Source organism: Ovis aries, chromosome 1 (genome assembly GCF_016772045.2).
Source record: "Ovis aries strain OAR_USU_Benz2616 breed Rambouillet chromosome 1, ARS-UI_Ramb_v3.0, whole genome shotgun sequence".
In the NCBI taxonomy this organism is placed as follows: Eukaryota; Metazoa; Chordata; class Mammalia; order Artiodactyla; family Bovidae; genus Ovis; species Ovis aries.
In genome coordinates, this window is record NC_056054.1 from 27436811 (window position 1) to 27455454 (window position 18644).

Sequence of the window (18644 nt, forward strand, 5' to 3'; positions counted from 1 at the left end):
CAGCAGCAGTGGGTCTCAGTCATGCTCAGCTCTTTTTGTCTGGGTTGATCATATGAGTGTAGGTTGGTTGGAGGCTCTGTTTTACTCCTGTTTGGCTGGGTATCTCATCCTCTTCTTCGGACCAGAGGGCCACCTCTGGCATGTCCTTTTCATAGTCACAACAGAAGCAGAAGAGAGTAATCTATAACATGCAAGGCATTTTGAGACTTGACCAAAGCAAGTCATATGAAAAACTTGGAATCAAGGGAGTGTGAAATATACTCTATTTTTTTAAAGGTAGGAAACTGCAAAGTCAGATCATAAAGGGAAAAAGAATTAGGGATATCAATGAAGTCACTCTCAAGCAACAAAATAAGCAGGTGAGATGTGTGGTATTTGCTTAAATTTCTAGTAGGGGGAGATAGTAGCATATGAACAAAATAAAGATAATTTCAAATAATAATTAGTAGCTGTGAAGAAAATAAAACAAGGTAATGCATTTGTTGTGGGGGGCAAACTTAGGATAGTCAATGATGGAGTCTATACATATCCAGTTTTCATCTTCACATCTCTGCTTGTGTGTGTAACAGATGTCTCAAATTTCACATGTTCACATGCAGACTCAAAGAATCAAGGAATCATGGTGGTGACTGAACCCAGCATTTTTAAAAAATGTGAAATTTGTTGTTGTGTCCAGTTCAGTTCAGTTCAGTCGCTCAGTCCTGTCTGACTCTTTGCGACCCCACGAATCGCAGCCCGCCAGGCCTCCCTGTCCATCACCAACTCCCGGAGTTCACTCAAACTCATGTTCATTGAGTCGGTGATGCCATCCAGCCATCTCATCCTCTGTCTTCCCCTTTTCCTCCTGCCCCCAACCCCTCCCAGCATCAGGGTCTTTTCCAGTGAGTCAGCTCTTCGCATGATGTGGCCAAAATATTGGAGTTTCAGCTTCAGCATCAGTCCCTCCAATGAACACCCAAGACTGATCTCCTTTACGATGGACTGGTTGGATCTCCTTGCAGTCCAAGAGACTCTCAAGAGTCTTCTCCAACACCACAGTTTAAAAGCATCAATTCTTTGGCACTCAGCTTTCTTCACAGTCCAACTCTCACATCCATACATGACCAGTGGAAAAACCATAGCCTTGACTAGACGGACCTTTGTTGGCAAAGTAATGTCTCTGCTTTTGAATATGTTATCTAGGTTGGTTATAACTTTCCTTCCAGGGAGTAAGCGTCTTTTAATTTCATGGCTGCAGTCACCATCTGCAGTGATTTTGGAGCCCCCAAAATAAAGTCTGACACTGTTTCCACTGTTTCCCATCTATTTCCCATGAAGTGATGGGACCAGATGTGATGATCTTAGTTTTCTGAATGTTGAGCTTTAAGCCAACTTTTTCACTCTCCTCTTTCACTTTCATCAAGAGGCTTTTTAGTTCCTCTTCACTTTCTGCCATAAGGGTGGTGTCATCTGCATATCTGAGGTTATTGATATTTCTCCCGGCAATCTTGATTCCAGCTTGTGCTTCTTCCAGTGTTGTTGTATAGTAAAACTTAAGTCAGAGAAATGCACGCAACATAAATATACAGCTTAGTGAATTCTCCCAAAGCCCGTATCTGTAACCTAATTTACCTCCCAGGTCAAAAATAGAATGCTAACACCCAAGAATCCTCTCTGTAGATAATTTTTATCTTAAAAACTTTGTGGCTTTCCTTTTTATTGTAAAAACTTGTTTGGTTCTCCTGTCTACAAATTACACCTGCAAAATCTCTTTGGGTCCTTTCTGAGATGGCTGAAGGGCAACCTTCAAAAACTTCTTAGCAGTCCTTTGAGAGGAATTGTGAGACACAGCTCTTTTCTCTTTAGAGAGCTTTTTTTCTGTATGAAAAGTATTCTGAGGCATCATCTTTGATTTTTCTGAGTCTTAAAAGATTTGTCACAACCTGAGCTTCATTTTTGGACCGTGTTTTTCTGGCAGTGCATTGGCTTTGATCTTCGCTCAAGGACTATTTGTTAATTTTAGCATCTTTTACCCCTTTGAGAGGCTGAGAATTTTCGAAACTATGAAGTCCTGGATTGTTTTTGTTTAATAGTCCTTTATGATGCAATATAGCATTATAGAATTTTACTATAAGCAGCAAGAATCAATCATGTGGCAGTTTCAATATTTTGTTTATTATCTATTTTCTACATAACTTTTGGTAATAGTATTATTATAATTTCTGCTTCTATTATAACAGGGGTCTCCTTTTCTTCAGTTTTCAGGACGATTTTGTTCTTTTGTAAACTCTCATCTGCAGAATCCTCAAAGTTTCTTTGGTTTCTTCAAGGCACTTCAGTCTTTTTCGCTAGCAGTGTTCCAGACTTTGGAATTAGAATGGTTCCAAAGCCATTCACATGTTTTACATTTTTGTTCAGTATAATTCCATTTCCACTGTGTTAGTCTGCTTGGGCTGATATAGAAAATACCGTAGACCGGGTAGCTCAAACAAGGAAATTTATTTCTTATAGTTCTAGAGGCCGGGAGGTATAAAATCAAGATGTATGATAGGGTTTATATTATACCGAAGCCTCTTTTCTTGGGTCATAGGTGACCTCCATCTCACAGTGTATTCACATGACCTGCTCTTTCATGTGGGTGCAGAGACAGAGGGAGAGAGAAAATTCTTTGCGTTCTTTTTTTAAGGATTCTTATAAGGGCATAATCCTGTCTGGAGAGTCTCACGCTCATGACCTCATCCACCATAATTATTATACCTCTGCGAATACCCATCTCTAAGTACCATCACATTGGTTGTTAGGGCATCAACAAATGAATTCTGAGGGGACACAATTAAGTCTATAGCATTCAGGTGCCAAAATATGTATTAATATTATAAATTACTGTGTTACAGTGAGACTGTTTAAAAAGCATTTCTTGTTTTAATTCCTGCTGTCTGGTCTTCCCATATGTAAGCTCACTGGCCTTTCAGTGTGTTCAATAAGCCAAACTTATTCCTTGTACCACAGTCTTATGTTTTCTTTAGCTACAGTGCTCTTTATTCTTTCAAGGTCAACTCTTTTCATGGTTTAGGTCTTAAAAAAAATAAACTCTTATATCTACAACACTTTACAGAAGTATTTCTGCTTGGATGTCTAATAGATCTTTCAAATTTGATAGGTCTGAAACTGAAATACTAATTGTCTCCTTGAACTTCCACCTTCCCTGTTGTTTCCTCCTTAAGTTTTTCCTATCCAGAAAATGATAACTCTGTCTTTCTGGAACCTATGACCAAAAATCTTAAAGCCATTTTTCATTTCTCTTGTATTCAATATTCAATATATCAGCAAACCTTTTTACTCATTTCTCAGAATATCTATAAATATGAGAAATGGAAATGTTTCTCTACATTTCCCCCAATTCTGTAGTGCAGACTATCATAATTTCTCACCTGGAGTATAGGAGTCTCCTAAATGGTTTTTCTGCTTCTGCACATGCACCTGTACAGTCAATTTTTTCTTTTTTCCAGATCAGTGCTTTCCAAATATAAACTAGATCATTTCATTCCTCTGCTCAAAACTCTATTGTGTTCTTACTACACTCAGATTGAAACCTTCAGATCTTATTATGGCCTGCAAACTTCTATATGACCTGACCTTCCACCCTCATTATCTCTGACTTCATCTCCTACCATTTTTTTTCTTTCACCTCTCTGCCCCAACCTCAAACACAGTAAGCACATTGCTACTTCATGCAGGGCCTTAGCTTGCTATTTCAACTTCTGAAACACTGTACCCTAAGATATCAGTGCTAACTTTCTTACTTCCGTCAGGTCTTTGCTCAAATGTCATCTTTTGCTTTCTTTCATCACCCTCATTCCTGGAATTACCTATCCTCTATCTTCTGCTTTATCATTTTATATAGCGCTTATAAAAATCAGGCTATATATATTTTCTTATTTCATGAATGTCTCTTCCAACCAGAATTGAAGTCCACAGTTCAGTCAGTTCAGTCGCTCAGTCTTGTTTGACTCTGCGGCCCCATGGACTGCAGCATACCAGGCTTCCCTGTCCATCACCAACACCCGGAGCTTGCTCAAACTCATGTCCATCGAGTCAGTGATGCCACCCAACCATCTCATCCTCTGTCGTCCCTTTCTCCTCCTGCCTTCAATCTTCCCCAGCATCAGGGTCTTTTCCAATGAGCCAGCTCTCCTCATCAGCTGGCCAGAGTATTGGAGCTTCAGCTTCAGCATCAGTCCATCCAATGAATATTCAGGACTGTTTTCCTTTATGATTAACTGGTTTGATCTCCTTGCAGTCCAAGGGACTCTTCTCCAACAACATAGTTCAAAAGCATCAATTACTCAGTTCTCAGCTTTCTTTATGGTCCAACTCTCATGTCTATACATGACTCTTGGAAAAACTATAGATTTGACTAGCCAGACCTTTGTCGGCAAAGTAATGTCTCTGCTTTTTAGTATGCTGTTTAGATTTGTCATAGCTTTTCTTCCAAGGAGCAAGTGCCTTTTAATTTCATGGCTGCAGTCATCGTCTGCAGTGATTTTGGAGCCCAAGCAAATAAAGTGTCTCATTGTTTCCATTGTTTTCCTATCTATTTGCCATGAAGTGATGGGACTGGATGTCATGATCTTCATTTTTTGAATGTTGCATTTTAAGCCAGCTTTTTCACTCTCCTCTTTCACTTTCATCAAGAGGCTCTTTAGTTCCTCTTTGCTTTCTGCTAGAAGTGTGGTGTCCTCTGCATATCTGAGGTAACTGATATTTTTCCCGGCAATCTTGATTCCTTCTTGTGCTTCATCCAGCCCAGCATTTCACATGATGTACTCTGCATATAAGTTAAATAAGCAAGGTGACAATATACAACCTTGACGTACTCCTTGCCCAATTTGGAACCAGTGTATTGTTCCATGTCCAGTTCTAACTGTTGCTTCTTGACCTGCATACAGGTTTCTCAGGAGGCAGGTCAGGTGGTCTGGTATTCCCATCTCTTTCAGAATTTTCCAGTCTGTTGTGATCCAGGCAGTCAAAGGCTTTTGTGTAGTAAATAAAGCAGAGATAGATGTTTTTCTGGAACTCTGTTGCTTTTTCTACAATGCAATGGTTGTTGGCAATTTGATCTCTGGTTCCTCTGCCTTTTCTAAATCCAGCTTGAACATCTGAAAGTACTTGGTTTACATACTATTGAAGCCTCTCTTTGAGAATTTTGTGCATTACTTTGCTAGCATGTGAGATGAGTGCAATTGTGCAGTACTTTGAACATTCTTTTGCATTGCCTTATTGGGATTAGAATGAAAACTGACCTTTTTCAGTACTGTGGCCACTGCTGAATCCTCCAAATTTGCTGGCATATTGAGTGTAGCACTTTCACAGCATCATCTTTTAGGATTTGAAATAGCTCAACTGGAATTCCATCACCTCCACTAGCTTTGTTCATAGTGATGCTTCTTAAGGCCCACTTGACTTCACATTCCAGGATGTCTGGCTCTAGGTGAGTTATCACACTATTGTGGTTTTCTGGGTCATGAAGATCTTTTCTGTGTAGTTCTTCTGTGTATTCTTGCCACTTCTTCTTAATATCTTCTGCTTCTGTTAGGTCCTTACCGTTTCTGTCCTTTATCGAGCCCATCTTCGCATGGAATGTTCCCTTGGTATCTCTAATTTTCTTGAAGAGATCTCTAGTCTTTTCCATTCTATTATTTTCCTCTATTTCTTTTTATTGATCGCTGAGAAATGCTTTCTTATCTCTCCTTGCTGTTCTTTGGAACTCTGCATTCAGATGGGTATATCTTTCCTCTTCTTTGCCATTAACTTCTCTTCATTTGTCAGCTCTTTGTAAGGGCTCCACTGATTTTTGTTTGTTTTATTCCCTGCTCTTTGACTGTTACTTAGAAGAGTGCCTGGCATAGAACAGGTATTCTGTAATTAATTAATCTTAGAGGCCCTTTTCTTCATCATTCTAATTAAAGTGGATCCCTCCTGTTATTCTTCTTCATAGATAGCTTCCTATTGCTTTCCTTCATAGCATTAGCACTATTTATATTCATATATTTATTGTGTGTGGTTTTACTGGTTTAATTTTTGTGTTCCTTATTTCTCTTATAAACTTGTTTGAAATTAGAAATTATGTTTGTTTTGTTTACCTTCAATCCATCCACCTAGCAACAGTGGTTGGCATGTAATCTGGCCAGAAGAAAGGGTTTTTCTCCTCTTTTTTTCTACAGTCTCTAGGATATTTAAATGTTCAATAACTGTTTTTTTAATGAATGAATGAATAAATTTCCATACCCATATTATCTCATCCAATTCTCACAACAATCCGTTGTAGGAGATGTTATTATACTATTAAGTACAATTCTGGCTTCAGTTTAGTTCAGTTCAGTCGCTCAGTCATGTCCGACTCTTTGCGACCCCATGAACTGCAGCACACCAGGCCTCCCTGTCCATCACCAACTCCCGGAGTTCATTCAAACTCACGTCCATCGAGTTGGTGATACCATCCAGCCATCTCATCCTCTGTCATCCCCTTCTCCTCCTGCCGCCAATACCTCCCAGCATCGGGGTCTTTTCCAGTGAGTCAGGTCTTCACATGAGGTGGCCAAAGTACTGGAGTTTCAGCTTTAGCATTATTCCTTCCAAAAAACACCCAGGACTGATCTCCTTTAGAATGGACTGGTTGGATCTCCTTACAGTCCAAGGAACTCTCAACAGTCTTCTCCAACACCACAGTTCAAAAACATCAATTCTTTGGCACTCAGCTTTCTTCACAGTCCAATTCTCACATCCATACATGACCACTGGAAAACCATAGTCTTGACTAGATGGAACTTTGTTGGCAAAATAATATCTCTGCTTTTCAATATGCTATTTAGGTTGGTCATAACTTTCCTTCTAAGGAGTAAGCGTCTTCTAATTTCATGGCTGCAGTCACCATCTGCAGTGATTTTGGAGCCCCCCAAAATAAAGTCTCACTGTTTCCACTGTTTCCCCATCTATTTCCCATGAAGTGATGGGACCAGATGCCATGATCTTAGTTTTCCGAATGTTGAGCTTTAAGCCAACTTTTTTCACTCTCCTCTTTCACTTTCATCAAGAGACTTTTTAGTTCCTCTTCACTTTCTGCCATAAGGGTGGTGTCATCTGCATATCTGAGGTTATTGATATTTCTCCCAGCAGTCTTGATTCCAGCTTGTGCTTCTTCCAGCCCAGCGTTTCTCATGATGTACTCTGCATAGAAGATAAGCAGGGTGACAATATACAGCCTTGATGTACTCCTTTTCCTATTTGGAATCAGTCTGTTGTTCCCTGTCCCGTTCTAACTGTTGCTTCCTGACCTGCATATAGGTTTCTCAACAGGCAGGTCAGGTGGTCTGGTATTCCCATCTCTTTCAGAATTTCCCCCAGTTTATTGTGATCCACACAGTCAAAGGCTTTGGCATAGTCAATAAAGCAGAAATAGATGTTTTTCTGGAACTCTCTTGCTTTTTCCATGATCCAGCGTATGTTGGCAATTTGATCTCTGGTTCCTCTGCCTTTTCTAAAACCAGCTTGAACATCTGGAAGTTCATGGTTCACGTATTGCTGAAGCCTGGCTTGGAGAATTTTGAGCATTACTTTACTAGCATGTGAGATGAGTGTGGTAGTTTGAGCATTCTTTGGCATTGCCTTTCTTTGGGATTGGAATGAAAACTGACCTTTTCCAGTCCTATGGCCACTGCTGAGTTTTCCAAATTTGCTGGCATATTGAGGCAGCACTTTCACAGCATCATCTTTCAGGATTTGAAATAGCTCAACTGGAATTCCATCACCTCCACTAGCTTTGTTCATAGTGATGCTTTCTAAGGCTCACTCGCCTTCACATTCCAGGATGTCTGGCTCTAGGTGAGTGATCACACCATCGTGATTATCTGGGTCATGAAGATCTTTTTTGTACAGTTCTTCTGTGTATTCTTGCCACCTCTCCTAATATCTTCTGCTTCTGTTAGGTCTATACCATTTCTGTCCTTTATTGAGCCCATCTTTGCATGAAATTTTCCCTTGGTATCTCTAATTTTCTTGAAGAGATCTGTAGTCTTTCCCATTCTGTTGTTTTCCTCTATTTCTTTGCATTGATCACTGAGGAAGACTTTCTTATCTCTTCTTGCTATTCTTTGGAACTCTGCATTCAGATGGTTATATCCTTCCTTTTCTCCTTTCCTTTTCATTCTGGCTTCAGAGTCTCATATATTTAATATGTATCTCTCATATATATGTATATTATATATATATATTTCTTTCTCTTTTTTCTTTCCTTCCTTCCTTTCTTTCTCTCTCTCTCCCCTCTGTTTTTTCCTTCATTTGTCTTTGTTTCTTCCTTCCTTCCTTTCTTTCTTTAAATGGTGTTGAGAAAGTGTCCTTTAATTCTTTCAAAAGATTATCACCATGGATCTCCTCTACTTTTCTCACCCTTCCCTATAGTCATGATTTGATCTATTGCAACATTTTTTTCACTTTTTGCAGCAACATTTCAACTTTTTTCCACAAGTGTTTCATTCTTAGGGGGAATCTTTCTCTTCTGGGTGGTAGTTTCAGAGCAATTGTAAGCCTGCCACTAACTCCCCACTCCTTTCCTCTGAAGTATTTTCAGACTGTCCTTCTTCCCTAAAGGCTTCCTGTGGAAGTGAGAGCTGTTACTGTGGAAGTTACTGGCAGATATTTGGTTACTTTTCCACTTTATCTTTTTTCCACTTATAGGTAATTTGAAGTTTTGTGTTTTCTTTTGTCTAGTTATGCTGAGGGTATGATTTTGTGCAGTTTTATTTGTTCTTCTTGTTTATTGGTATTTATTTTGAGGATATAGAGATTTAGGCCGCTTCCATTGCCCTCAGCTAGCTGGAAATCCTGTGTTTGGTGTGTTTTCAATCTTTTCTAAAGTTTTACATTAGTCAGAGTAGTTGGACAGTTTTTTCTAGTATAAAATTTGAAGTATAAATGTACAGCATTTTAGTTGAAATGTTATTCTTCATCCAGTAGATTTCTAGTGAATTGTAGAATTTCATAGAGTTATAAGTTGTCGCTTGAAATTGCCATTTTTGAATGTGTCCTAGAAATGAATATGTAAGAATGTTTGTAGTAGCTTACATTCTGCCATAGAATCAGGAGATTTTTGTGGCTTCAAAGTTTGATTCCAGGAGATTGAGATCTTATACCATGAATATTCTTAAAACAACCAAAAATATGAATTGGCAGTTCAGAATCAGGAGTCAGCAAGCCCTCTATCTGTGTCTTGGCTTCATAAATACATGGTAAGTGATTGGCAGAATATTTTTCAAAGGGTTGCTACCTTGTATAGATTAATTCGATCCCGCAGTAAGGAAACAAGAAGGAAAGGCATAATACCTACTGAATATCTCCTATTTCAGACACTATGCGAGGTGCTTTTATATAATTAGCTGCCCTTCTTCTTATAAATCCATGTATGAATTGCTTATAAATATTCTAATGGTTGATAGTAAAGCATTTGTACTTCCTGTGACAAGAAACTTGCCACAGACACTACTCATTCCATTTTTCTGGGTGATTCTGATTGTTACAGTGACCTTTTTCATGTTGAACTCAAATCTCTCTCCCTATAGTTTCTGTCTTCTGAGACTCCTATTAATAGAACAAGCCTCTTTCAGCTTATAGCCTGTCAAATATCTGGAGCCAGCCGGACCTTGTTCCTTTAACTGTTTCTCATTATGTTACTGAAATGCACATCCATGTGCCTGATGCACAGAGAGGCCAACAATTCTGAAATTTTAGACTTTGGAACAGAAGAAGGTTTATGGAGGAGATGCAAGAAGGATGGCTCATGCCTTAAAACCCCAAAAGCTTTCCTCAAATCTCTTTTATAGGAAAGGTGAGGAGGGGTGTGGTTAGTTATCACATCCTTTGGGGTCACATCCTTTGTTCTAGAAGTCAGGTCATAGTCAGTTAATGAAGTTCCTGTAAATCTCTCTACCAGGAAATGTTATTTTCTCTTCTGATAAGAACGGGCAAGGTCCCAAGGCCCAGTTTCACCTTCTGAGGTCCTAGTCCTGGCTAAGAGGAGGAGGTAGACCTCATTTGGTCCCCAGACCCTGCCCAGCTGTCATCGCTGAGGGAGCCAGGCACCTAACCCAACTGGCCTGGAGGCTCCTCAGGTCTCCCAAATGGGGAGGGCGAAGTGGATAGGGATGGGTCCCACAGACTGTGACCCAGGCAGACTGCCACTGCTATTAGGTCTCAGAGACAGGAATGGGGGAGAGGTTCACTGCTACTTCAAGGCCTGGCCCTGCCAGTGTGTGATCTTGGGGAGGGTTCTAGAGCCTTGCAGGACATAGCCCCTATGTGTTCCCTGGGCCCTCCAGTTCATCCACTGGTCCAAGGCCAGGTGAGCTAGAAGGCCCCTGGAAGAAGGCCAGGATTTGCCTTTTAATTCACTCTACACCTGATGACCACCACTCCAATGGGCTCATTGACAGTTGGCTATTTATGGGAGGGGCCCACTAATGATATTGCAGTAACCTTTGCCTCCTAATGACTGCATGCTAATGTCTGCACTTGTCTGGGCTCTATTACAATTGTTTCATTACCCGTCATCACCAGACTAATTCCTGTACTGTGATCGCATGTAAGCTTTTCTGGTAATCGCATCACACTGGTGATTCCCATTGAGTTTATAGTGGAACAGAACCTCAGAGCTGTTCTCATAGTTGCTGCTCCTTTTCTTAGGCAGTTTTGGGTATTCAAGAATAGAACTGGGCATTTAATTAATTATATTCTGAGCCATCTCTCTGATAAATCTCTTCAAAGTGTATTTGGATCCAACATTGTAGCAGTTTCTCCCAGTTTCAGATCTGATGAGCATAACTTTAATTTTCTAATCCAGTGTTTAGAAGTATTACCCAGAGCATGGCTGAAATTAGAGGTTAGTAGTAGAGACTTTTCTGTAAGTTACTACATTGATCAGTGCCTTTCGTTGATCAGCGATTCTGTGTTCTGTTGGCTCTTAAAACGCTCTTATGACATGGTCAGTTAAGTTGGAAAATGCTCCATACTTTAACTCCCTTTTGGACAGGCATAATACACATGCAGTGGTAAAGGCGCTGAATGTTTTGCCGTAAAGAAATTTGTTTAACTTTGTTTAAGCAAGTGTTATGGAAACTTGACAGAAGAACCTGCATATTTTTAATAGCACCCCCAAACCCCTGAAAACCAAAAGGAAACAAACCTCACTTTACAGCGTTTCCTTATCTTGTCCCAAAAGATGATCTTAAAGATTTGCCCATTGTTGGGACTTCCCTGGTGGTCCACCTGGCTAAGACTTCATGTTCCCAATGCTGGGGGGCCTGGGTTCAATCCCTGTTCAGGAAAGTAGATCCTGCATGCTGCAACTGAAAGATCCTTCATGCTGCAACTAAGACCTGGCACAGCCAAATAAGCAAAAAATGAAATAAATACTAAAAAAGAAACTTCAGTTATCAAAAAAAAAAGAGATTTTGTCTTTTTTAATTTAGATGCTATGTTTCATTTGATCTACTAGCCAATATGAAAAGATATTATTAATAATTTGATATGGCTTGTTCTTACTGAACTCATACCATCTGCTTCTGGAGCATTCACTACTATTACTGGTATGAAATAACCAATGTGGTCTCTGCCTTCTTCCATTTTTATTAGAATTGAGAGAGTATTTACTTAATTATATGTGTCATTTCTGCTCTGAAGATTACCCTCTTTGATAGAGAGAAAACAGAAATGGGAACTCTCCACGTTATCATGCTGTCTATGAACGTAATATTATCAGCTCCAATCAGTGGTTTCCTTCCTCGGTCTTTCTGCTCCAACGGAGGATTCAAAATCTATTTTATTCTGTTTCGTCTCCTTAAAAATAATAAAAGAGATTTTTGCAGATCATGCTTCATTAGCATGCCTGCTTTTGTTTTCTCATAGTAATCTCTAAACTTTCTGTTAATTTAAAAAGCACACACTTTTTCATTAGACTGTAACTTTTCTATAGGCCCTCCTGCCTTATTATAAGGAAAGAGAAGATCAGGCCCTGGAAGTTATGAATTGTAAAATTCACTTCGCCCAGGGGATTGGGATCTTTTGGCACTGGGATTGAACTTCTTGAAGAATTACTGGCAGTGCTTTCCTGCCTTATAACCACCACAGTCCTAAGCTGTATTTTCTGGTTTTTGAAACTAGACCCTAGTTGTATGAGGTAGAATAGGCCAGTTTGAACTATTTTCATATCATATGCTTATTAGTTTATTCAATTCATTAAATATACTCATTTAATTATAAATAAATGTTTATCTGAAGGGTCAGTGTTGAAGTTTTCAATACTAATATCTGTTCATGGGAACAAGGGGAAATATTTAGCAGGATACTGAGTTCCATTGCAACACTTGTTAATAAGCAACAGGAAGTCATCAACTTGCTAATAGAAGTTTGCTTTCTTTACAGGAACAACACTTGAACAGTTTGCAAAAATTGGATGGAAAAATCATAAACATTCAGTTAATAACCCGTAAGTATTTCAGAGACAAGAAGTAGTGAAAATCTGGGTTATTCAGTTATATAATATGCACCTTTATAGTTGAAAAGCAAATGCAAGAACTCAAAGATGTTATTAATAACTTGAAATTTTTTTCCTTAGGAAAAGCTTGTGCCCAAGTAAACTTTTGTTGCTGCTGTTGCTAAGTCGCTTCAGTCGTGTCCGACTCTGTGCGACCCCATAGACGGCAGCCCACCAGGCTCCCCTGTCCCTGGGGTTGACTACTATTTAGATTTTGGTCTGTTTATATATTTTTTGTTGTTGTTTAGTATTTGGGATGCCATTTGAGTTTAGTGGCTCTTTTGAGAAAGAATGTGAATGGCTTGTGTTAAAAGATGTAATTTGTCATTGGTTCCAACCCTAGTAAATGTAATTTATTATAATAATTTTAATTGGAAATAACCAGGCCCCATTTTAGAACATTCTTTAAAATGTTTCCTAGTTTGTTTTGATCAGGTAGAATGTTTGTAAAACATGTGTTGGTAGTTTTAATGACTTTATATTACATTATTTGTTTTTTAATCATGTTAGTTTCATTAACTCTTACTCTGGTAGGATAATATGGTGATTTGTATAGTAAAAAATAGTGTGAGGTAAAATTATATTATATGTATTACTGATAATTAATCTTTGAATCCCTAATGCCTTGTGCAGTGTGTGGCTCATGGCAATGTACTTAAGGGTTCCTGAATAAAATAGGTTCATTGGGAACTGAACTAGTGCCATACCACTGGAATCTCTACAAAAGCAATGCCACCCTAGGCAATAAAGGAATAGTGGCTAATTTTATTAAATGCCAACTCTGTGTTACTGTGCTGCATACTTTTGTGTATATTTTCATTTAATCTTCTCAAGGACCCTATAAGGTAGTAATTTTTATTTTTATTTTATAGATGATGAAAATGAGGCTTACTGAAATTAGGCGCCTTGTTCAGTATCATCTTAAATAGAGGCAAAACAATGATTATATTTTTTCCTTCTAGACTATAAAGTTCTTGAGAACAAGAGTCATCTCTTATCTTTATGTTCTTAATGTTTAGTGCAGAGTCTGGAACATAATAGGTGCTCAGTAAATTGTTTCTGAACTATTAAATTTTAGCATGTTTAATAAACATAAAACTATGATAAGGAACATTTTATATCTCAGTGGATCATTACCACATTGTCTAATACTTCATGCTACTTCTCATTCTTCTGATTTTAAATTGATGTTTGAATTCAAGGCATACCTAACTAACGAATAATATCCAATCCCATGCCCTAAATCTAAGCGTATATTGTGAAACAAAGGGTATTGTGGAAGCTTTGGTAAATTCCTTTGCTTATCTAATAAAATGGAAATTCCTCCATTTATGATAACAAGCCTGTTATAATTTGGCCCCATTCTACTTTATTGGTCTTATTTCCTTCTTCTCTGATTATTTTCAATCTCACCCTTCACTAGATAACTTGGTATTTCCTAAGAGTACTATGTAGTACTTGTTTCTGTGTTTTTAGTTATGTGTTAGCTCTCCCTGGAATGTCCTTCTGTCTTTCTTTTGTTTGATGAATATCTACTTATTCATCAAGTCCCATTCCAAGTATCATTGCTTCTCCTAATACTTTCTTAGAACTTCCTGGTCATAATTATTTTTTCTCATAAGCTTCATTGTACCATCTGTATACCTCTATTATAGCATATCACACTGTAAATTATTTATAAATCTTTTTTCTCTGATGATGATGGTTCTTGAGCAGAGATTATATCTCTGTATCTTTTTTGTATCTTTAGTACCCATTATGGTATTGGAACATAGTACATGCTCAACAAACTTTGCTATTAACTGAATAGCAGTTAGGATGAACTGTCTTAAGCTCATAAATATGATCTAGAACTGACTTCTTTGTCCTCAGAATTTGGAGAACCATTAAAAGTCCTTGTCACTTCCAAAACAGGTAAGGAACTGTACCAACATACTGAGGAATTGATGGTACTATAGTTCCTGGCTTTGAGGCTCCAAAGCTCAGCTCTGGACTTTCCCCAGAGAAGCAAAGCTTCTAAGTCTTTCTTTTACTTAATTCCCTGCCTAACCAGGCACTCATTTATCCACTCATTACAGTATTCTTCTAAAGGAGTTTCATTCACTCAGCTAATATGTATTCAGTAGCTTGCTGTATGTAAGACACTCCTTAAGCTGCGAGTGATATAGCAGTGAGCAAGAAGGATAAGTTCCATGTCCTCATGGGTCCTCTGCTATGTATTATAAGTCCTCAGTTCTGTTGAATAGGCAAATATTATCTCTGAATTTCAACTTCATCATTTAGAACTCATTGAAACAGCCCAAGAATAGCCTTCTATTTCAGTTGCTAACTTCTTATACTAGATTTTGCTTGGCTAGTGAAGAAAGATGATTCTGTGTTTGCTAATCAGTCATTAGAAATACCTTGTAATGTATTTCTAAGAAGGTTGAGTTAAGAACTATTCTCGAGTGCTTCCTCACAAATTATAAGAACACCTAAAGGCAGTGAGAATCTGTGATCAGTAAATAATAGGATTAGGGGTAGCTTCTGCCACTTGAGCCTTCAGACTTGGGTCTGTAATTCTCTCCTAGTTGTCTTCAGTTAGATGTCCCATAGGTTCCTCAGAGTCAACATGTCCATATAGAATTTCCCATTTCCCCTCCACAGTGTTTTTCCTTCAGCATTCTTCCTCTTGGTGAATCACATCAACATATATCCAGTGATTTAAGGTAGAAAACTAGAAGTCATCCTTGGCTTTCCCTTTTTCCTCTCTGTCCCATATGAAATGCAGATGAGCAGGGATGAATGGAATACTAGTGATTCTGTCTCTTTACTATCTCTTGAATTCATTGGTTCACTTCATCTTTCACTTCTAATTTCCTATTTTAAACCCTTGTCATTTCTTGCCTTAGTTATTGCCCTAATCTCTTAGTTGATTTACCTGCTTTTGGTAATATCTTTTAACTATGTCTTTTCCATTACATGGCCTTCTTACCGAAACACAAATCTGGTCATGTCACTCCCCAGCTTAATCTCCTTTATAAGTTCTTCATTGCTTTCAGTATCAAATGGAAATGCTATATACTGGACTTTCATGATCTGATACTGTTCATGTGTCCTGTGCCATGTGCTGACCTTTTTGCCAGGAATTCTCTGTCTCCCACTTCCTCTATTTGCAACCTTGGAAAGGAAGCCCTTTTGGTATCTGGGTTTGAGGCGTATCCTGTTGCTCCCAGGGCACTTTGTATCAGGCATTTATCATACTAGAATGGTGTTTTTATTGCTGTGGGTTCAGACTAAGCTCCTTGAGAACAGGGACCGTGTCCATATCCCCATTGTCTAGTACAGGATCTGGGTTAAATAAAGTCCTTTTTTGAAAGTTGATGATGGACAAAGTTAACTTTAGAGGCAAAGGTATAGACAGTAGCATGCAGATCTGAGTTACATGGGCTTCATTTCTAAACACTGGAATTGCTTGTTAACTTTCACAACAGTTGGATTTTGCTTTTGGAAACTCCCCTACTGTGTCTATTTGTTTTTGCCAGAGCAATTTCTGAAACAATTTTATTATATTGTTAGATGCACCAAACAGGGTAAAAATGAGTTTCTTGTTTCAGTGATCAGAAAGGAAATGTGTTTTGAAAAATGTAGACATTTTATTAAAGACTCTGTGTATTTATTTAGGAACTCCGTTAGCCTTTATTAAATGTAGTTGTATAATGTCATTACCACAAAAGATGGCTGAATTGCAAGTCATTTAGTTTTACTTTTAAGGAACTAGTGTTTTTATAATTCTCCAACTGGATGTATTGCAATTTAATTCTGGTACTAACTACCTGGAGTTAATACACACACATTATGAATTAAGACTTCACAAGACTGCCTTCACGTTAGATGGCAGTCTGAGTAGGGCCCCCAGGCCAAGTGCCCTTTTGACCAAGTGACTATTAATTCAGGGATTCCCATGATCCTCTCATGTTTGATAATTCAGTAGAATGACTCACAGAACCCAGAAGAGTACTGTGACATGAAAGTCTCTCAGTCGTATTTGACTCTTTGTGACTCCATGGACTGTACAGTGGGTAGCCTTTCCCTTCTCCAGGGGATCTTCCCAGCCCAGGGATCAAGCCCAGGTCTCCTGCATTGCGGGCAGATTCTTTACCCACTGAGCCACAAGGGAATCCCAAGGGAACCCAGGGCTCGAACCCAGGTCTCTCACATTGTAGGCGGATTCTTACCAGGCACAAGGGAAGCCACAAGGGAAGAAAAGTACTTGATGTACTTACAATTAGAGTATTATCATAAAGGGATTTCTCTGCTAGCTCAGCTGGCAAAGAATCTGCCTTCAATGCAGGAGATGCTGATTTGATTCCTAGGTCGGGAAGATCCCCTGAGGAAGGGATAGGCTACCCACTCCAGTATTCTTGGGCTTCCCTGGTGGCTCAGCTGGTAAAGAATCCACCTGCAATGAGGAAGACCTGGGTTCGATCCCTGGGTTGGAGGAAGGAAAGGCTACCCACTCCAGTATTCTGGTCTGGAGAATTCCATGGACTGTATAGTCCATGGCGTCACAAAGAGTTGGACATGACTGAACAACTTTCACTTCATTTCACTTCACAACTGAGGAACAGCCAAAAGAAGAGTCACATAAGGTGAGGTCTGGGAAGGTTCCTAGTGCAGAACTTCCATGCCCTCTTCTCATGGTGTCGGAGCACATCGCTGTCCTGGTATGTGAAGGTACTCACCAACTAGAGCGCTTCACCAAGCTTCAGTGTCCCGAGTTTTCATTTGCTGTTCAGTCGCTGTCATGTCTTATTCTTTGTGACCCCATGGACTCCAGGAGTTCAGGCTTCCCTGTCCGTCCCTGCCTCTTGGAGTTTGCTCAAAGTCTTGTCCATTGAGTTTTCATTGAGGTTTCATTATGTAGGCATACTCCATTAAATCATTGGCCACGTGATTGAACTTGATCTCTAGCTGTCCCTTTTTTGCCTAGGGGTCACACTGGCTCAAAAGTCCAAATCCTATGTTGGCATGGGTGGTCTTTCTGGTGACCAGGCCCCTGCCTCATCCCTTCCTTATCCACCAGCTTACAAGGGGACCCATGGAAGTCACCTAATTAGCATGACAAACACACTCCTGTTACTTAGGAAATTCCAAGGGTTTCAAAATTTCCATGCCAGAAATCCAGGACAAAAATTAGACACAATTTTTATTATATAACATGGTATTTTAGAGTTGGGAATTTTAAAAATTAATTCAAATTACTTATTTAGAAATGGTTGATGAAAGCATGTCTTTCATTTTTGAAAAGAATATTTCCATATTAATCTCTCTTTAACTTCTAAACCAGAATATCTTCAACAAAAATTGAAATTGCTACCTTGCATTCTATAACTATTTATTTTATATATTTAGGTATTCCCAGTTCCAAAAGGAGTACAGCTTAGATGAAGTGATGACATCTCGAAAAATTTTTGACTTTTTGACAGTCTTACAATGTTGGTAAGAAAAACACATTTTAATATTTAATGGAAGTAGTATCCCTTCTCCCCAACTCCCACCCCTTGGGTAAACCTTAGGCTCTGTATCTGGGTATATCTGTGTCCGTATATGCTTTTATAGAATTCCTAAGTATAGTCCTTACACTGGAGTGTGCACCCTTACTTTCTGTTTTTGTTTAGAGAAAGGCTGTCTTTTCTCTTTGAAAATTATATATTTTACTTCCTTCTCTCATGCCTTCCACCTACTCTGTTCTAATAGTGTTTATTCATTTAAATGTGACTTGGAATGCCTGTGGGAACCAAAGATTTTTCCCTTGATCATTTCATTTCCTCTGTTGTATATTTCTACTGTAGGAAATTTTACTCAGTTATAGTAACTAAAAATAAAGGTAAAACAAGAAAAAAATCGTAACTCTAATAATGATAGCAGCCCCATCTTGAAAATTGCTTGACATTATCCGTCTCCTAGAAAACTGAGTTAGTATTGCGTGACTCCTACCTGTGTTTAATAATCACCTGGATGTGTCTGGGAGATCCTGGCTGGGATGCAAGTGAACAAGTGGTGTTTGTTTTGACCGTTGCAGTATAAGGATCTGCCCATT

General features: G+C 38.9%; 1 protein-coding gene across 2 annotated transcripts in view; it reads left to right on the forward strand.

Moving 5' to 3' along the window:
• Nucleotides 1-18644, forward strand: part of LOC101117285 (sterol carrier protein 2) — a 96204-nt gene that overhangs the window by 22896 nt on the left and 54664 nt on the right. For both annotated transcript variants that reach the window (XM_004001988.6, XM_060409295.1), the window contains exons 7-8: nt 12451-12514; nt 17957-18043. In XM_004001988.6, coding sequence (XP_004002037.3) covers nt 12451-12514; nt 17957-18043 — 151 coding nt within the window. The remainder of the gene's footprint in view (nt 1-12450; nt 12515-17956; nt 18044-18644) is intronic.